The 21602-nt window shown below is 44.1% G+C and overlaps 2 protein-coding genes and 1 non-coding gene across 3 annotated transcripts; 2 read left to right on the forward strand and 1 right to left on the reverse strand.

The window, feature by feature from the left end:
- Positions 1-15239: 15239 nt before the first annotated feature.
- On the reverse strand, positions 15240-18645 carry LOC124654844 (protein SYM1-like). Its single transcript, XM_047193829.1, has 8 exons — positions 18401-18645; positions 18207-18294; positions 17422-17516; positions 17245-17317; positions 17002-17094; positions 16830-16916; positions 16590-16678; positions 15240-15518 (listed from the first exon to the last, which is right to left on the reverse strand). The coding sequence occupies exons 1-7, from the start codon at positions 18643-18645 to the stop codon at positions 16598-16600; spliced, it is 762 nt and encodes a 253-aa protein (XP_047049785.1). The 3' UTR covers positions 15240-15518; positions 16590-16597.
- A 253-nt stretch (positions 18646-18898) lies between these two features.
- On the forward strand, positions 18899-21221 carry LOC124653674. Its single transcript, XM_047192745.1, has 4 exons — positions 18899-19026; positions 19992-20114; positions 20557-20659; positions 20797-21221. Exons 1-4 carry the CDS (start codon positions 18932-18934, stop codon positions 21046-21048), a joined length of 573 nt encoding a protein of 190 aa, XP_047048701.1. The 5' UTR covers positions 18899-18931; the 3' UTR covers positions 21049-21221.
- A 194-nt stretch (positions 21222-21415) lies between these two features.
- LOC124658589 lies at positions 21416-21543 on the forward strand. Its single transcript, XR_006989303.1, has one exon. It is a non-coding gene; the product is annotated as a small nucleolar RNA snoR130 (small nucleolar RNA).
- The last annotated feature ends 59 nt before the right edge of the window (positions 21544-21602 follow it).

Raw genomic sequence — 21602 nt, forward strand, 5'->3', positions numbered from 1 at the left:
CAGGCTAATTAAACATGCATGCAACCCTCACATTAGTGAGCACCATTGTTTGAGAGAAAAATCTAATTAATATTTTTTGAAGAAAGATAGTGGCCTTTTATAGAGGAAAATTATATTTTTTGGTAGTGCCTTTGTACTAAAAAAATAGGGAAGTATTTGAGTTTTTGTGGGATTAGTGGGATAATCCCGTAGAGACTGGGTAAACCCCTACTTTTACTTAATCCCCCTAAATCTTCATATAAAACATCAATCTCCGAGATACTAGCTAGGGGTAGTGTATTGCGTATTAAGAAAACACACTTCAATTTGGAAAATGTGGGGAAAAGTGGGAATTAAATTACAATATAATACACTAGGACCAAAGATATAAACTTTTAGAAATAAGTGGAATTTAGGGTTTGATGGAGATAATTCTCACATATTTCTAGAAATACACTAGTACGAAACAAGACCATGTGTGTGCAAGGGGAATCGTTATTTGCAATAGAAATGCTTGTTATCTACTTAATTCATGCTTTTCTCAGAGTTAATTGGTGTTTCTTTCATCCAGCGTGAGGACCTCAGAATTTACCGTGAGAGTGTGGAGAAGTTTGAGAGGGAGTACTCGGCTGCATTGCGTGCTTTACATGGTCCTAAAAAGAAGGATTTGTTGGTTTGTCCTTATACTTTTTATTCCATCCTATATCGTTCTATTAATCGCAAAGCATTCATACGGATGGATTGTAGCTTTACTTAACATGCATAACTTGGAGGGTGTTATGTAAATCATGCAAGACTTCCCCGCAAAAAAAAACATTTAAATGGTTAAGGCCTCTTTGATTCGCATGATTCTAAAAATATACAAACAGAAAAAACGCAAGATTGCAATATCATATCCACGGTAATCCCATAGTGTTTCATATGTACCAAATTTGTTTGATTCCATAAAAACAAAGAAATCTAAAAAGAGAGTTTTGAGTGAATGTCAGACTTCCTGCAAAATCTAGTGCAAAGCATTTTTTTTAGAAAAAAATTCGTATGCCATCCGATGGTACAAATCAAACAACCACCCTAGGGATAATTGCCACGCATTCAAATCCTCCAAAATTCTTATGGAAAAAATTTGAATCAAAAATACCTAATAAGCTTGTTGGGGAACAGCGGGGTCCCAGCTATTCATTTTGCTAGTTCTCAGTTGGCTTAGAATTACCTTAGAGCTCGATCAACTAGATCCGCTGGATTTGCACCATGATTTATGTGGCATGTGAGCTGCAAGTTGGTTGCAACTGCAACTGAGAAAAATGTTCATGACCATTATATTTGTCTTGTGATCTGTGCAAGCTGTGCGTTACAAGTGAGTTCCATCTGTCTGAGAGTTGAGCTAATTTTTGGTCTACCGACAACTAGTTGTTCCTAATTAATTACTAATATGACCTATGTATCGCCTCCTCCCACGCATCTGACACTTCTCCTTATCTCCCTTCACATCATTGATTTCTCGCTTGAGAGGTCGATTACTTGTTGGAAGACCTGATTCATTCGGTACAGCCTTGAGGGTCGACCTCACCAACTACTGCCCACACCAAGGTTGCATGTTGTCACTTTGGTACCTAAGCTAGCATTGGAGTACACGAACATAGCAATACCTGAGTTTAAAAATATCTATTTCTGTAAAAAATAATTAGGGTACATCCTAGGTACGTACCCAGTGGTACTAGCACAAAGATGGTACAATAGGAGTTATTGGTACATAATTCGGTCTCATGGGATACGGGGATGAAGAGTGGCGCGACGCCCCTAGTGCTGCCACACATACCCGGTGGAAACTTTTCGAATGGAAGATTTGCGATGATAGAGGCTACAAACCACATCTCTCCATCTCGGCCTGCCCCTAATAGTGCTGTTCTTCGCTGAAAAATGGGCCCCAGTTCTGGCGTTGTTTCAGTAAACATTGTACTGAAACAGAAAAGGGGAAAATCAAGAAAAAACAACAGAACTATTTTTATTGTTGGCCTTACTGCTATGATTTCTTTTATTCTAATTGGTTTTCTTTTTCCCTGTGAGAAGACAATTTCAGAAGAAAAGTTATTCCGAGACGAGGCAGCCACAATTGGCGAGTATATCGAGCAGATAAATTCCACAAAATGCTTTTTGGTTCGTATTTTGTCATCAAGCAAATGTCAAACTAGTCCCATTCTTCATTAAACCATTAGCTTTGCAATGCTAGTAGATGATTATTATAATTCTGTCAATGCATAGTATTATAATTCGGCATTTTTATGAAGGAACTGATGTACACTAACATAGTAGATGATTATAGCATAAGCTATTACTGAAGAAATAACCTGTGTTGTTAGTCATGGCTTAATACTGCACAATGTATATAAATCCAATGTGGTATAGCTTGAAGATAAAATTTACACGAGAAACTGTGGGGTGCTTCCATATTTTTCTATTGTGTCAAACAAATCTATGTTCTTTTGTTTTCAAGTCTATTGCCAGTCCTCTGCTAGAATCGACGGCATTGCACCATTGGTTCGTAATTTTGTTTGGTGAATGCTGCAGTATGGAGAAGGCACACGGCTAGCACGGAGTCTTTGCTTGAGTGCTGAACGAGCTACTGAATTAGCATCCAAAATCATGGTAACTACATTTGACCTCTCTTCTGGATATGCGTGCATACTTGTTCTGATTCCACCACCTGTAAACTGTTTCCTTCCTAAAATGAAAGGCTTATGCGGGTCTGAGATCTCACCAGCCAAGTGAAATTTCGTTGGAAACAGTAGAGCAGGTAACTTGTTATGGTTCACCAGGATATTTGGACCATATTTTGAAATTATTTTTTATTGTTATGCTCTACTGTTTCGTTGGAAACAGTAGAGCAGGTAACTTGTTATGCTTCACCAGGATATATGTTGTGTGTACTAAATTCTGCCCCTGAGATTGCAGATCATTAGAACGTATGTCTCCACATTTGTTAAGGTTGCCGAGGACACATACCACAGGAAGGCTGACCAGGATACTATCATTTTATTTCTCCGTGCTGTTGGATGCTTGGGTGCAATCAGCCACATCTTGTTAGAAGATGCTTTGTTTGCGGCTAATAACATTGAAGGAAATTCGTCAGAGTACATCCCGTATTGTGATGCGGGGACATATAACCGCATATTCCAGCGAAAGATGGCAGATTTGGAGGATAACATTAGGAATTCTTCGCCATTTAAAGCGCGTGAGGTAGGCATACATATATATAGCATTGTGTAAAAGCTTCCCACTCCCTCCCACCGCACCCTTTAGCATGCTGATATTGATCAGTTGATGCTTATTTGTCTTGCAGATTCTGTGGTCTACACTGTTTGAAGCTAGGTTACAAGCTGATTTTTTTGTAATGGACATGACTATCGGCCGCAAAAAGGCAATAGCTTACGTCCTAGGTAAACTAATCTCGTTTGGATAATCTTTCTTGGGTTCCTTTTGTATTTGAATAATTATCTTGTCAAGTTGCACTTAGAACAAATCTTGTATTTTTATCTCTATTAATTGTTACCACCGTTTGCACTGCAGAAAATAGCAATAAGGCTTCCAATGCTGGTGCAGGCGATAGAGAGCCCGATGCTTCATCGGAGACCGGTCCTTGATACAGATGGAGTGTGTGAGTTGATAAATGTGGAAAGTCTTGCATCAAAAGCGCATCCCATCAGCTTTATATAAATATATGTGTGGAATAATAAGTTCAAACATATACCATAATGGCTGGTATTAAGAACCCACCAAACTTCATCAAGGTGACATGTAGTTTTCACCGGACAATAAAGTAAATATACTGAACCCACCAAACTTCATCAAGGTGACACAAAAGTGGTGCGCTACGAGTGAACGGTTGCGATGAATTTGACTAAATTTGGCTAAAAAAGTTTCAAACGGGACACAAAATTACCATTCAAATACTCCACAAAATCAAAAACCGTTCGTGAGAATTTATCTGTAGGCATGTTTTTCGTGTTCAGCATATTTTCGTTTTATAGATCGGAGGATTAGAATGATGCAAATTAGTGCCAAGGTTACTAAGGATGCTCACACCTCCAGCCACCAAGCCCCAAATTCACGCTCTCTAGGGCGTGGCCCTGAAAATACGCTTAATTCGAGTGTTTCTCTTGAGCTAACTTTTTAGTCGATTTAAAACTCGTGCGATGCAACAAAATTTTCTTGCGTGTCAATCAAACGGACCGTTTTCATTTCCCACGATGCGAGAAAAGGCTTTGTTATCAGGCCCGTAGCAAATTCCACGGGCATGTTCGTAGCGTGTAATAAAGCCCACCTGTTTCCCATCAAATTCTGGTGAAAAGGATACCATCGAAAGAGTACTTCTTTCTTTTATAGAAAATGATGAAAATTTGTCTAAATTCAAATATATCTACATAAATCAAAAAAGTGTTTCAATATATTTAAACTTGGACAGATTTGTGACATTCTTTCATGGATAGAGGTAGTATTAGAAATTTCTTTGAAAACAACGGTTCCGCTGACAGTCTGAAACTCTGAACCCACCGATCAGCGCCCTGGCTTGTGCGTTGTGACCTTGTCCAGCCATCCATGTCCATGTGTCGCCTTCGTCTCCGACCGTCCACACCCACGTCACCCGCCCTTCTCTTCTCCGTCCTGCCTATATCAATCCCCAACCTCCTCTTCCTCTCCCACCTCAACCTCAACACACGCCCACAGCAAGCAAGCAAGCAAGCAATATCACCCACCCACCCATGATGCTCTCCGCCATGCAGCACATGGACTCCTCCGCCTACGCGTCCCCCTCGCCGGCGTCGCCGTCACCGTGGCAACAGCTCCTCCCGTCACAGCGCGGCCACCTGCCCTCCTACGAGTCCCCCGCATCCGCCCCCACCACGGCGCACCAGCTGCAGCCAGGGCACCGGGCGGCGCGCCGCATCGCCAAGCGCCGCCCGCGCCCGTCGCGGCGGCTGCCCACGACCTACATCAGCGCCGACCCGGCCGAGTTCCGCCGCATGGTGCACCAGGTCACGGGCGCCGACGAGCCCCCGCCACAGCAGCAGCAGCTGCAGCAGGCGGGGGAGCCCCTCCTCCTCCACGCGCTAGCCGGCCGCATGGCGGCCGGGGGAGCCGACCGGGCGCCCCTGCTGCCGACGCTGGACACGTCGGCGTTCCTGCTCGGCGGCCGCGGGGCGAGGCCGGCCGAGGCGCGGACGGACGCGCTGCCGCCGTGCGACGCCGGCTCGATCGCGCTGGACAACAACGCTGGCGGCAGCAACAGCAGCAGCCACTGTGGGTTCCCGACCTTGGAGTCGTGGGATCTTCTCTGAGTCCCGATCCCTTCATCTCTGCTCTGCGCACATCCGGGATGCTTCTCGCTCTGGCTGCAAGAGTTCGAAATTCGTAGCTTAATTATTGGCAAGTGGCAAGCATCTCGGATGTTAATCCGAGCTCAATTACTTCGCTTTCGCCAATTAACAGTTGCACGAAAATTCGTCATACATATCCGTGAATCGATAACTCGATGTGCTATGCTGCGTTTCTCTGGACGGATTTCATCATGTTCGCGCGTCTCTTCTTCACCAACCATGTTCAATTCCAGTCAGATCAACTGTCCTTTTTTGGGTATTTGGTGCCGTCAGTTGAGTGATCACTGCACCAAAGCAGCCATTATAGGAGTATTTAATTACAAAGCAGGGGTCTGTAGCATGTAATGCAACTTAGACCCTACGATACGTCAAGACGAAGCCAAATCCGACAGGGACGTACGTGCATCACTCAAGATTTCGTGAGATGCGCTTTGATATTCCTAATTAATCCCTAAACTAAACCAGTGTGGACTGGCTGTTGCCCAATCGATCAGTCACTTTGATCATTTCATCATTTGATGTCACCGCCCCTTGCCATCCCTGCCCTGAATCTAGGCTAACACAGACAGTAAAAACAGAAGAGGACATGTTCAGTTTCCAGACGAAATTCAGAATGGGTGCAATGGGAGAAGGGCAAGTCACAAGTCAGTGATAAGAAGAAAAAAAAATCAGAGAAATCATAAACTAGCGGCTCTGGTGGTGAATGTATAGTCGTATAGATAGAGTGCGTGCATGCTCGACACAGAGAAGAATACGTCAGCGCTGGTCGCAGTTGAACATTGCGCTGGCAGTGGCCGCCTGCCGGCCCGGCAACTTGGTTGACTCTGATGCGGCTGCCATTTGAATTTCATCGTCCGTACGGTGTACCTACAATAGTAGGTCTTGTTTAAACATTGCACGGGACTGCTATTTTCAGACTACTGGATGGCGGCACATTAAAAGAATTGAAGATTGAAGATGGATAGATCTTGTTTTCTCTTCATCTTTGTTTGGCTGGTTATCGTTACAGTATTAGCTACGATTTGATTGTAATAAGGATACTTGTTTGAACCTATTTTTAATAAAAACATGGTTGTGTGCATCTATTGATGCAGAGGCCGGAGCAATGCTCCCATATCAAAAAAAAAACGTACAATAGTAGGTACAGTCGTTCTACAGTTGATACAGTCTGTTCTTGAAAAAATAGTAGATACAGTCGTTCTACAGTTGAATCGGAAGACTGGAAACGATTTTCTTTGGACTTTCGTCACCCGGCCTCACGCGTGCTTCCTCACGGGCGACCTGCCGGCCGCCGCCCTGGTTCTGTTTGGTCCCACTTGGCACTGACGTCAGCATCACGCATCTGTAGCGTCAGCAGCTTAACTACACTACTGCTGTGTTTGGTTGCAAGGAATTGGACTCTGAATTGGGGAATCTAGAATTGAGGGCCCAATTCCGCTGTTTGGATGTGCTAGATATTGATCTGTGGAATTGCTGGCCAATTCCAAGCGCAGGCCCGCGCGAGGCAAATTATGTCGTGCCCCAATTCAGAGGTCCCGACCTCTGTATTGCCTCTGAATCGAGCGACGGGCTCGCTCTCTCCCGAAAAAGTACGAGGCGCTCTCCTCCCGTCGCCTTCCTCCGCAGCGCCGGCCTCCAGGTACATCGCCGCCCCTCTCTCCCTCCATCCCCCACTCCGGCCGCCCTCCTCCGCCCTCCTCCGCCCCTCCCCTCCCTCTCCCCCGTGGTCCCCTTCCCCCACTGCTGCCCACTGCGACCCGAACCCTAGGTCCGCCGGTGGTAGAGAGGCGGCGGGCGGCGGACGCGCGGCGGCGTGCCCTCTCGCGGACGAGCGGCGGCCTCCCCTCGCGCGGACGTGCGCCGGCCTCCCGTCGCGCGGACGTGCGCCGGCCTCCCGTCGCGCGGACGTGCGCCGGCCTCCGTCGCGCGCGGACGAGCGCCGCCCTCCCCTCGCGCGGACGCGCTCCGGCTTCCCCTCGCGCGGACGCGCGCCGGCCTTCCCTGGCGCGGACGACGCCGGCCTTCCCTGGCGCGGACGAGCGCGGGCCTTCCCTGGCGCGGACGAGCGCGAGCCTGCCCTGTGTTGTGTTCTGCCGAGTATTGTGGCTGCCCAGTATCTATTGACTCCAATTTTATTGACTCCAATTTTATTTCGATTTTTGCAGAAGTTGTGGAGAACAAGTGCTGAGACCAATTCGTGTTGTTGCTACCAAGGTTCGAAATTCATGTTGAGATATGAACTTGGGCTATGCATATTTGTTGTTCATAATGTTAATGCTTCCATGTTAATATGAATTTGGGCTATGCATATTTAAATTTGTAGCGCGGCGTGATGCCGGGTCGTAGGGTAAATTTGAGGGGATTAATAAAAGAATTATAATGTTCTTTAAAATAAAAGAAAATATAAATGATGGAGTATTTTTATGTGAAGTTACTAGAAAAAAAGGCAACCGTATTTTCCAAATAAAAGAGACGATGTATCATGTAGCATTTTAAAAGTAGTTGGTAATATTTTTGTCTGATAAAAGAGGTAACGAGCAATTCAACATTTTTGTCGAAGTTTTTTAAAAACTTGAATTAGTAATTTTATCGGATCAAAAAGGCGATGAACGATCCAATGATTTCCCGAATAAAAGAATTGAAAAATTCGTTGAGCATTTTTGAAGCAGGTAGCAATATTTCTGTCAGAGTAGCCAGAAATATTTTGCCGGATAAATGGACGACATAAGATATATCATTTTTTCCAAAGTACCGCTAAAGATAAGGTTGGCCAGCTATATTTGTACCGAAAATAACATAACAACTAAAAAACATTGTTCACCACTAGCATTGTTCATCACGAACATATAGTATTTTAGTGGACAAAAGAGGTTAGTATGGATAAAAACATTGGATGATTGTTGGGCGATGGAAAAAGGAGCTAGGGTACCACGTTAGTAGCAATACAAAGTATTTGCATTGCCCGGAGTGAAGACAGCGCACACCAGTTCAAAGATGTGACGTACAATGGAGTAATTTTTCCATAAATTGCCATGCTTGTGCGTGTTGAGAAATTACCATCGCAAATATATATATGCAACCTCAAATAATTGCTATTAGGTAGCTAACCGCATGATTCATAGTTGACACTAGAACAAATTACAATCGGAACTACGATTGAGGTTGAAATTAACACGCTTGTGCACCACTTGAAATTACCATCGAATAGTTACTATTATGTAGTTAACGACTTGTTCAATAGGTAACATCGGTAGTTAAAATTACCATGCTTGTGCACCGTTGGGGAATTACCATCGCAAAAATATGCACCCTCGAATAATTACTATTAGGTAATTAACGACATGTTTCATAGTTTGTTGACATGTGCAAATTATTCTTAACATTCAAGATTTCTACCGCGAAATTATATTTATAAAAATATAGGTTGGTACCGCCTCGTAGAAAATAATTTCTAAATAGTTAACGCGGCAAAATACCATGGGAGCTGAATATTTGTACCAATGAATTACTGCAAAAAATAACTATCGGGAGCTTAAAAAATCATTGCTGAAATATTAAAAAAGTGTATAAAAATTCAAAAAAGTGCATTGTTCACCTGCACCTGCACTGTGTCCAAATGCATGAAAAGAGAGCAAAAGCTCGCAGCATTAATATAAACTAGAGTCATATATGGACCAAACCTAGTTATACTACAAACAATATTATACTAAAATTGTATACTTGTTTATCATGTAGTTGTTTCAAAATTTTAAGCGTATATATTGTTCTACATTATCATATGACAATCTTTTTAGAACATTACTATAATACTATTCCAAAGTGTACTAACATCTTTAGTTGGTAAATACATGCATGTAATGCTAAATTTAAACTATATTTTGCAGCAGGAGATACTTTCCACTAGTGAGACAACATCCCTCATAACATTAGTTGTGCAAGACTCCCTTAAACATGAGAAGAAATAATGATTGATTTATTACACCCACGTAAATTGTAGTTCAATTATGAATCTGTTGGCGTACATTTCAGTACTCTTGAATATATTGGCACAACTGTGTAAAGTGTGTGGTTCAAGAACAATCTTGATAGCGGTTTCTAGTGTGTGATGATGTGCAAGAAAGTAGACTATAATTCATAAAGTAATTATGATGGGCACATGGGAGCGTATGCTCCCTTTATTTTGAAATGCATGTTAGACATATTTTAAAATGTCAAAAAAATTGAAACAAAAATTTCGTATGTACATCTTCATGTGCTACGCACTCACAAAGTCGGGTGGTTAGGAGGGTGGTTGTACCCCCAGCCCACCAGAGTTCAAACCCCAGGTTTGACATCTCTGCGTGTCTCATAAAGGTGGAATATTCATTCAGTGGGAGGCGACGTTCCTGTCGACAGCGAGGCGCCTATGGCGACTTCATTAATTTCAAGATCCAATTCGCCGGCTCAGTCTTTTGGAGGTGCTCATAGGGGTAGGGTGTGCGTGTGTGCGTTCATAGGGTTGCGTGTATACGCGTGTATGTGAGCGTCTGCATTTGTACTGTGTTTCTCAAAAAAAAAGTCGTTTCATGAAAAATCGACTCGCCGTGTGGCGTGCATAAAAAAGACAAAATTCGGTGCTAAAACAAAGACTTGTGACAAGATAAATTTTCTCTTTTTCATGTAAACTAGGAAAAAATATCATTTTTTCGTGAAACTTGGCGAACACGCATATATTATGGAGATGTGCATGTAAAAAAAATTGTTAAAAAATGTTAACACTTAGAAATATATTTGTATGGTAGAGGGATCATACACCCGGGAGCCGAATTGAGTTTCTGATTATGATGAGACTATATATCATATAATAGTAAGCATGCTCCTTGAATGTGTTTTATGCGAGAATCACATAAAAGGCCAAGATGATAGTGGCACTACTGAAAAGAGTTGGTGGATGCAGCAACAGGGGCCGAGAGACAGGTGGCCGCAACTGAAAGAAGACGATGCCAGTTAAGCTACCAGAGGTAATCAAAAATTCGAGGTCTAGCACCAATCAGAGTGCCCATGCAACATTCGTGAACAGAACAAGAGTCAAAGTCGAAAGTAACCCTACAACGAGAGCCGACAATGACTACCTGAGTAGGGATGCATGGTGAGTCGAGAAATATGGACATGACACCCCATTCTTCTGACTCAAAATTAAGGCCATCAACAACGCAAGCCCGCCCAGGCCCGAATCCTATGTTTCAAGTCCCCCGTCGGCGCCCCCGGACCACTGCACGTCAAGGCCCGTCCGAGCCCCACCACACCGCCCACGAGTGCAGCGGCCATGGCTGCACCTGCATCGGCCGCCCCGCCGAGTTGAGGTACAACAACATGCCACCTGAAATCCACTTGCCCGCAGACAAGCCGTGCAGCAATAGCAACACACGTCGGGGTCGCCACCAGAATACCAGATATCGTTCGCCATGGAATCAATGACACGCCGATGGAGGTCAAGTTGCATCGTGAGGCCGCCTCTAGGTCATCGCGTCCGCCTACTAAGAGACAAAATACAGAGCATGGGAGAGAGCCTAAGAGGATGGGACATAGAGAGGGGTTGAGACGGACATACCTGCACAACAGCCAGCGTCGTGCGGCCATGGTCGTCGTCCTGGTCATCGACGGTGTATAATCCTCTCCTTTTCGTGCTCCCCACGGCCTAGACTCCCCCAATCGCCTATGGTCGGACTCGCCCACCAACTCTGCACCCTCTCCGCCGCCGCTGGCCCAGCACCATCACCGTCAGCATAGATGCAGACGCCAGCACAACCGTATGTAGATTGGAGAGAGGGGAGGGATTTGCTGGAGAGGATGGGGCGGTAACAATGGGAGGAAAGAGATGGGTTGATTGGAGAGAGGAGAGGGGGTCGTGAGAGAGGAGGGGGGCTTGAGCGATATAAGGAAAAGAAGATTTTTAGGAAGTGTGAACATGGGCACCTCGGCACCTCTTTAGAGGCATCTATACAATTCGTGAGAAATCACTTAAGCACTCAAAAGTAAATTAAACAGGAAAAAAATAGGAGTAGATGATTGTTACTGTAGATGTTCTACGGTATCGTAATCGATCTAGTTGTAGTTGTTTAGCTTTGATATAGAGGTACATATAGTTAACGCGACATTTTTTTATAAAAGCTGAATATTTGGAATTACAGCAAAAAATTACTATCAAAAGATTAAAATATCATTATAAAAATATAAACAGAAAGTATTTAAAAAAGGTCAAATAAATAACTGAGCACTTGTCACGCCCAAATGCACGAGGAGAGAGCACAAGCTTTTAGCTTTTATATGTCGTATATTTACTGCTAAAACAAAGGTTTTAGTTGACAAAATAGTGTCAATTTTTTGTGCCAAAGCTAACAATTTACCATCGGAAATTGTCAAGAAAATCCCTGAAAAAATGTATTGGAAAATTTACTGCCAAAAAAAATCAGAAAAAGAAACCCAAGCCACCGCTTATGCGTGGCACTGTTCATCCACGCATGAACAATGACTTGTTATCTTTGTGCAGTGAGCTGCTCACCTTTTAAATATAGTGTATACTACAGGAAAAATGTGACTTGCATTGTAGTATTGAGATACCCACTGTAAGGAAAAACCTTATTGCTGCTAGTGTTTTGAAAATTTATCATTTTCTTCAAACAATACACTTAGAAGAAACCTTATCACTGCGTTGTCCAGAACTACCCTTTCTGGTAGCTCAGTGATTGTGCCAAGACACATAGGGTTGCAAAACACGAGCAGTAATACCGCCGGCCTGCCTCCAATTTTGCGTGTTGGGGGTAAGTCTCGCCTAGGTTAGGCCAGGCCGGAGCCATATGCCCTACACCTACGGTTGTTTACTGATTTTTTAGTTTCCTTAAAATCAAAAAGAAAAATAGAGTTTTCAGTGGTTTTAGATTTCGATGCGAAGAAATTCAAACCTGGTCCTAATCTGACTTTCTCATTTTCTTCTCCTTTTCCACATTCTCCCTCTATCTTTTCTCACTTTCTCCTCCTCCTTTTCTCCTTATCAACCTTGTCCCTCCTCTTCCCTTCCTCTTCCTCCTTTTCTCCTCTTCTCTCTTCTTCCCCACCCGCATGCCTCCTCACCCCCCTTCTCTTGCACCCGACGGCGTCCTCCTCCTACACCCGACGACCTCCTCATCCTCTTGTACCCGACGACCTCCTCCTCCTCTGGCCCGCAGCAGCACGGCGACCTCTCCTTGCACCTGCGGCTCACCGGTGTTAAGCTTCATGCACTAGCCACTTGAACCAAAAGTCCGAACTGATGGAAAGGGCTAGGCAATCTACTTTATACATGTCAACACCCCCTCTCACGTGTGACGGAAAGATGAGAAGACAAGTCAACACGTGTAGAGAGGCAAAGAGGCAGCGAAAGGCCGAATACACCCGGCAGGAAAGAGGCAGCGGGAGGCCGGATACACACGGCAGGAGGCTGCGGGGATTTTTTAGAATAAATTGAGAAAGCCAGGATTTGAACTCGAGACTTGGGGCTCTGATACCATGTTAGGGCAATATGCTTGATGTATTACCAGGGGGCCAAAGGCCACAATATATAGTACATGTACAGGTGCTATCAGTATTGCACGTGATCCGGTCAAGCATGAGCTGACCAAGCATATTGATGTTGATGCTTTTTACACACGTGCTCCGGTACAGGATGATGTTGTTGCGGTTCATTATGTGCCTTCAGATTTGCAGTTGGCGGATTTCTTTACGAAGGCACAGACTCGAGCGCAGCATGATTTCTTACTCTCCAAACTCAGTGTTGTGGATCCACCATGTGTTTGAGGGGGTGTTAGATGTATATATCCGTATATTGTAGTTTCCCCATATGTTAGGGGGCTTTCTGCATATGTGCACATGTACATGTACTATATATTGTGGCCTTTGGCCCCCTGGTAATACATCAAGCATATTGCCCTAACAACCGGCGCGTCGACGACATGGCCGAGGGGGCGCAGTGGAACTTCGTTGAGGCCTCCATCTAGGGGACGCGAGCACGGCGGCGAAGCGAACTCAATTGTTTTGTTGTATTGTTCTCAGGGTTCACATTGTAAAAGTGTAAACATGCCACAAGGCCTTTTTTTATTCCCAAACAACCTATCCCTGGCACCTGGCTGGTGCGCCGGCGGTATTGTCGCTACTACCTACGTACCAGGCTGGTTTGCTGGCGGTAGCGCGTTACCACCGACGTGCTACCGCTGGCAAGCGCTGGCGGCAACTAATTTTGGTCCACCGACAGTAAGGTTTTCCTAGTAGTGACTAGCACATATCGAAGCGGCAACACTGAGGTTGCCGAAAGATCAGGCGAGTTGGCCTTCTCCCACAAAACAAATCGAAGTACCAGAGTAGAAGCACAATAGTAAGCATGCAACTTGCGGTCGTCACTAACGGCAAGCAACAAGTAACCACTTCTAACATACTAACGAAGCCACCACTTCTAACATTCTTTTTTTTTTTGAGAACACAATACAACGCAGACGCTCACAAACACGCACGTACAAACACACCCCTATGAACGCACGCACGCACACCCTACCCCTATGAGCACCTCCGAGGGACTGAGCCGACATATCTTGAGGTTGACGAAGTCACCACTGGCGCCTCAGTTGTTGACGGGCACGCCACCTACCACCGAAAGCATAGCGCCGGTTAATCCTTGAATAAATCCGAGTAAATCGCAACATCTATGCCAAATCTAGGATTTGAACCTCAGGTGAGTTTGCTCACCACAAGGGACCTAACCACCAGAGCCAAGCTCTGTTTGCCACCACTTCTAACATTCTAACAAGCAATATGAAGAAGAGCTTGTTAAATGTTGTTCATTGCTCGTTGTCATGTATAATGGATTGTTTAAACGAGACAAACACTCACGCCATGAAGCAAGCGTTGCAAAATCTACCGTATAGTTTTCATATCTACTAAGAGGGATAACAGATCTAAGCTATGAGTGCTAGGGTTAGATGTTACTCACAACGCTCCGACCATCGGACGACAAAGCCGGCATCTCAGAGAAGTGGAGGAAGAAGGCTTGCCACGGTAGACCTCCACTGACCGATGTATATGGCGCCACTTACGTGCTCCTCGTCGGTGAAGAAGCTTTCCTAGACGGAGAGCTCAAATATGAAAAAATGGTGGTGCCAGATTTGGTGATGAGGCGGAGGGGAGTAAATCAGCAGTGTGAATCGGCAGGAGGTGATCCAATTTCTCCCATCGGTTTTTCACGGACGCACCAGCCCAGCTCTCGCTCGCACCAGCCCAGCGCTCCCACCGAGCACACTCAAAAGGATGGTTCGCTAGTAACAGCCAATTGGGACGTTCTCCCTTGCGTGTCTAGATTGCTTTAAGAAGCATGCAATGAAGTAAATCTTTTTTCTAGACAACTTTCTTTTCCCACAAAGCCACGAAATCAGTTCGTGGGGAACGAACACGCCCTTGCAGAACGAAGAGACGGTGAAAGGCTGAGGTGTTAACCTGCCATGGTATACTCTGACGGACAATTCAGAAAAATTCAGAGCAGATCCAGTCAACAGAGCCTATCCATTATTCACAGCCACAGGAGCCTTGGTCGGAGTTCTTACGGACAGGGCAACAATCAAGACAACGAATAGTAGCGTAGTCGACGGATGGATGGCTCAGTAGAGCAATGACAAAACACCGGGAATTGACGTGCGCCGTCCGAAAACCCAACCACTGGATTTTGTCAGCCATCCTGCGTCGGCTGCCGGCGAGCCGCCCATTACCTGGACCCAACGTACCGATAAGGTCCAGCCTGGGTTTGGCAGGAACGCAGGAAATTTCACACGAAACAGCTTAAATTCAGTAGAAACCAAGAACAATCTCAACATCACAAACAGTTGTACAGAGTGTGCAACACATATCGGCATAGAAGCATTATTAAGCAGCATGGCCGGCTTGCACTTAACAGACAAGATACAGAAATGCAGGCCATACCATAGCAAACAGGTAAAACATTGGTTGGGCAACACAACCATGCCACGAGGATAATTAACACGTTTCGGCCTTCCATCGCAATATACAGATGATCTGGCCCTACACATCACAGCCGAAACAGTACATACCCTGGCCTACAGCCTACTATCTAAACAATAATACCTCAGATCGTCGCTACCTGGCTGAAACCTGAAACGGAAAGAAGCGAGGGATCAGAAGATCAAATAACAAAGCACCAAAAGCTTGAAAGTCTAAATCCTGCACGAGAACTTCAGTACCATACACTAACGATGCAAACATTAAAGGCCAGTCATAGTCGTATGCCAAACTACAAGTCAAAAGAGCAAATGTTTTGACCAAATCCTCTTTTGCATTTACCCACTTGTACTTTGCCTCTAAGCTCGGCCACAAGGTACAAAAGAACAAAAAGCGCCTTTAGCACCAGTCAGTATCATTTTAAATAGCAAAAGTTTTACGAAACTGAAAGGTCTGACTTTGTGGAGGTCAAGTCGCAGTCATTCCAGAACTAGTCCACCAGGTACCTTTCAGGGGTGGCAGAAATTAAGTCTAAGATGCTGACTGCTACACAATACACTACCCGTCCAAAGAAAAGAGAAGGAAAATAGAAACTCAGACGATAAAATACCGCTGATGCAACTGCGTCAACCACATCTGGATGAGGCATCGTCGTGTGACGTGCCCCAGCAGATTAACCTAAAAGAAAACGTTGTCAGACTAGAGTCTGTGAAATTCACATGCAATAAATTCTCGGCAAGATCACAAATAAAACAATCAATGTCTTAGAAGGTCATAACAGATGGCCGCCTCAAATTGAAAGAGGCTTGAATTGCAGCGTCACCCCTAAACACTAAACAGGAAAGACACTCTCACAGATAAGATGTTCTTGGAAAAATGTCTCACGTAAAAAATAACATATAATTTCATATGTGACATGGCTAGTTACTGTTGTCATCGTACTTTCTTTCAGAAAATATATGTGCTTGGTACACAGTTCTCGATAAAAAATGTTCTATGCTTAGGATATACTAAGTGGAGAAACTGTACTTTTGTTACGGTGTGATGATTTGAGGATCATCCCCATATGATACTATTAAACATCATCAACAGGAGATGATTGATAACATCCATGTGATCTTGGTTAACAACATCCATGGGATTGGCCACTGGAGCATTAATTTAAGAGATTTAGGACACTGTAGGCAGGCTTTTCTTATGTACAGATATAGAGTTGAAAATTACCTATTTGGCTATTCCACGATAACCTCCTTATGGGCCTTATATGACAAAATAACGTTCCATGCAAGGGCTACAAAATTAGCAGCGAGAACCTGCAACAAAAATGATCAGTGAATTTGGTAAGAACAATACTCAAAGCATCACAAAACTATATAAAGAGATAGAAAATAGCCAAGCTAATTTATTTCCCATGTACTGAACACTATAGTCAAAGACTGTCAAAACATGCAACTTCTTAAAAACCTGTAGCTTCTGTGGGACAAAGTAGAAATTCAGGAACTGAAAGGGTATCCACAATTGCCAATTTGCGATCAACGAAGAGAACCACTCCTGTACATTTTGTAAATATTTTGCATCAGTACAAGACACATACATAATATCATAGAAGGATGTTGAGAGTTGATATCCTTTTTACCTGCTTAAGCTTTGGCATTACAAGAGATGGCCTTCCCTCTAAGGTTACCAGTAAGCTCATGAAGACTCCAATAAAAACTGGAGAAAAGATGAACTGCATAGGGAATACAGATTCAAAAACATGTAAAAAGATATGCAATAAACATATAAACAACTCAACAAGCCAAAACAGGATCTCAAGGATATTTATATATTACATTCACTATTATCCTTTACTTGGAAGTGAGAAGGAAAGGGTGAAAACCTGATCAAGTAACAGGCGAGAAATGGCACCTGAAGCCCCACTGAAAGTTACTAATTTACTCAGATACAAGTACCTGCATATAGAGACTAATTATCAATGAAACAATACTGGCAGAAAACACTGGCTACACTAACTACTGTTGACCACTATTCTGTAGAATAGACAAGACATGATTACCAGATATGCAAGGTTGGCCCAACCAGGACAAGTCCCAATAACGTGAACAGAAATGTTCTCTTCAAGTCCAGCTTTGGCGCTTTATCGATTACAAGCTGGAATAAAACCAAAAGTAGACAAAGGATTGTCAATGACATGTCTGCGCATTCTGAATTTCACATCAAAACTAAAGACAGGACGGTGCTTGTGCATGACCAGAATTACACAGACATGCATCATACCCACAAAGTTTGGGTTTCCTCTCTACTCTTAAACCCTGCACTTAACTACAAGGTGTATGATTCACCACATCAAGAAATTCAGTAGCACAAATATGTCATAACGGTGATACGTTCGTTTTTCGCATCAAGGCATGCATGTAGATAATTTACAGCACAAGACAAAATTGCTAGAGATGCAGTAAAGATCGCCGCAAAATCGTGATACTTGCTTAGGGAGTCCATTCTTGAATGAACAATAGCTCCGGCTTGCCATTACAACACTACTTTAACTACATAAACAAATGTAGTCTTTCTCTCTTATTTTGTCTGTGTAATTTTGCTTGTGAGTCAATCCACTCATATTCAAACTCTTTTTTCCTGTGCAAAGTTTGCATTGAGTGATCGAGTTCCTGGAGAATTGGCAATGGCGGGGTAATCATTCACCAGTGAGGGCATAAAAGATATGGAGATCCAAGCAGAACTGAACAAGATGCCAGGTCTTGGAACCATGGTTCGGCAATTGACCAACCTATCATGTAACCCATGCTACATTGCACAATTATCAGTAAATAATACAAGTCGAACCTGGCAGATGAGGTCCCCGGCCATATTCAGCAGAGCGGAAGTGACCGCCTTAGTGGCCACCGGACGCTTGTCGAGAGACAGAAGATACCTACACATCACATCGCAGTGATTCCAACAACAAACCAGCATAAGCATGCATGTTACCGAAGCATAAGAACCAACACGGTGAGGGAGGAAATGGAGAAGCGGCTCACCAGGCCACGAACTGCAGGCACTTCGCTCTGGCCACCTCCGCTCCCCCGGTCGCTGCCGCGGCGACATAGTTGCAGGGGGATGCCGCGTGGAGCGGCTGGAGCCGTGCGAGGCGGGGGGCGGCGGCTGCCGGGACGGGAGCGGCGGCGCGGAGGGGGGCGGCGAGGGAGAGGAAGCGGCCCGTCGGGGCGGGCCTCGGGGAGGCGATGGGGCGGGGGGCGAGGAGGAGCGGGAGCGCGGACGCCATCGCCATGGAAGAGGATGAGGAGGAGCTTTTGGGTTTTGGGAATCGCGCTAGGGTTCTAGAAAATTCCATGGCACAGCAATGAAGAAAACAAATCCTGGGCTCAATCGGGCCCATTTAGTTTATTGGAGGGCGATTCTGGCCCATTTGTTGGCGACCGGCCCATTTACGTTGTCTGCTTGACCTAGAAAACCATGAGGGCGAGAAGGAACAGAACAGATCCTGCCACCGTCTCGCCGGCTTTCCCTCTCGGTTGCGGCGGCGGCGGCCACCGGTTGTGGAGGCGGCGATGTCGTACATGCGAGGCGACCTGCTGACCAAGACGCGGAAGCTGGTGAAGGGGCTGGCCAAGCCCGCCCCGGCCTGGCTCAAGGCCATGGAGCAGTCAGTACTCCCTCGCCCCGCCTCTCTACTTCCGCCATTTCCCGATTGCTCCATGCGTGTGTGTTCTTGCTGCGGCGGTTTGATGTTTGTTTGGTGAATTCTGTAGAAATGAGAGATCCAAGCTAGGTGATGGAGGCGTTTTTTGTATTTGTATACTGTTGATTAGCTGGTAAACTTTAAAGTAGCATCTAGGCTCGGTACTTGATTTGATATTGACCATAACATAATCTGTGGGCGGCTGGGCGTGCTGATTTACGCCCTTATGATCCATATGACGGTGACATTTCCTTTGGCATTTGATTTCCCATGGTTAATCATATGAAGGGGTACTTACTCATTACGACCAGTGGTAACACCATTTCTATAGTAATTATGCTTTATGTTGTTTTTTCAATCAGACGAGTATGTTTCCCACAGTTTCTTTTCAATGTGTGTCACAGATTTGCCTACATTTTATAGTGAAGCTTCAAAGTTCACACCAATGTTAAAACTGTTAATTCTTACTTCAGTTATGCTCGACCTGAATATCCCGCATTTTGCACGTTAATCATCAGGTGTGAGTTGCTTGTTTGAAACAGAATGAACCTTTTCGCCTCGCATATTGTGGACTGACCACACTATGCCGCACGATATGTGATATTTATCAATGAGCTCAGTTCAATAGTTAGGTGAACAGATTTCCTTGATTTGCTCGTTTTCTTACGTCATGGCAACCGTATTATCCGAGGAAGGCAAAGATACATGTCGCTAAACGTTTCTTGCATCAATTTTGCCTCATTGCGTTCAGTTGCTCTTGGCTGTGAATATTTATGAACTGAAGGTGTTGACCCTATACTTCTATTTATTAATTATCATTATGTTACTCATGTTGCTTGCTGACTTCTTGAAACAAGTCTTGCTGTACACTCCCTCGTGCTTTATTCATGTTCCTTGCTAGCTTGAAACATATTTTGCTTTCTGATTAGGGCGCCTCCAGTCGTATTCCCTCGCACTGATGGGGAGATCAAGAAGATAGAATTGCCAGAGGACGTTTATGTGAAGAAGTTCTTCAGAAAGCATCCAGATTCACTCTACCATGATGCAGTCAAGTAATTTTCTTTTGTTCTCTTATAAATATCTGCACAAATGGCTGAACAGTATTCAAGTTTTCTAGGACTCCAGATTAGAAGATGTGCACGTGTTTGCCTTTTTTTCCCTTTTCTTAAAAAAAAAATCTTTTTGCGAGGCTAATGGAGAATCATTTCACATTCGACATGGTTATCTCAGACTCGGTTCTTCCCCCCCCCTTATTTTGCCTTTGAACTGATTATTAGTACAATTGTGTAATGGAGGCACTAGTGAATGAAATCTTTTATTTGAAGGATATACAGTTGAACATGTACAGTCTAGCAACTCCTTTTTCGCACTGATGACGGTGTAAACATTTCCCTATGTTTCACTCCCAATTTTTTTCCCCTCTATTTGCATTATAACATAATTTGAGTTCTGTCATATCATACACAAAATTCAAGAGCTAGCCCATTCTTTCAGGATAAGCGGGTTTGCTCCACCACCAGCAAGAGTTTTTGCTTGGCGTGTCTTAGAGTTGAAAGAGCAGGGAGTCAATGAAGAAGATGCAATGGCTGTAGCAGATGTAAGTATCCTCTCTAATATATATCCTTTGTTTCTCATATGGAATACCCTTTCGGCAATCCATTTCTTGGTTCTGCTCTGTCCAACTTTCATGGTGTATAGTTGCAACTCTTTGCATGACCATCATGTTTTTTGCAGATGGAATATGGAGCAGAGAAGAAAGCAAAGAAGCAAGCATACAAGGAACTGAAACAAATTGCACGAAGGGAAGGAAAGGCTCCACCTCCAAATCCATATCCAAGTGCTATCAAGGAAATACAGGCAGAGGAAAAGAAGTATGTTAAGGACCGTTTCTATAACCCCAAGGTACTTGAGATCGTGAATAAGATGAAATTGGACAGACAGATGTTTCTCCAAGATAGAGCATCAGCATCAGGTGACGGACAATAACTGGTTGTATGGACTAGCCAACTAGTTGATGTTGCTTGTGAAATCAACCAACTGATATTTAAACTTCCTTGTATTAATTTGTCTTGTAAAAATAAGTGCACGTTCAGAAGTTAGTGAACAAAAAATAACTCGTAACGGTTAGAAACATGTTTTTTGAGATAGAGCATTATTTCTGTCATAGTTTTTTCATTATTTTCTTCAAAGCAACCAAATTTCATCTCCTATATTGGCTTAGCCGTAATGCTTTGTAAAGTTTTTTGCAACATTCTGCCTCCTTTGATCAAATTAGAAATAACATTGTGACATATTCGCAAGATGGTACTGTCTTCTCTTTTTTTCCATTATTTGTTCATGTAATATCCATCCGTCCCTGTGATGAACATTTTAGTAATCTAAGCACTCATTCAATTGGTGCTCCCTCTTTAGTACTCTGCTTTGAGGTTGAAGGAACCAATGTTTCGAGGTGCACTGTTGAGATATGGCATTCTGAGGGACATGATGGAAACTGGCCTTCTTTTTGTTGCTTGTCTTCTCTTTTAGCACTCTTATTCTGA

The sequence above is a fragment of the Lolium rigidum genome, chromosome 5 (genome assembly GCF_022539505.1).
Source record: "Lolium rigidum isolate FL_2022 chromosome 5, APGP_CSIRO_Lrig_0.1, whole genome shotgun sequence".
NCBI lineage: Eukaryota > Viridiplantae > Streptophyta > Magnoliopsida > Poales > Poaceae > Lolium > Lolium rigidum.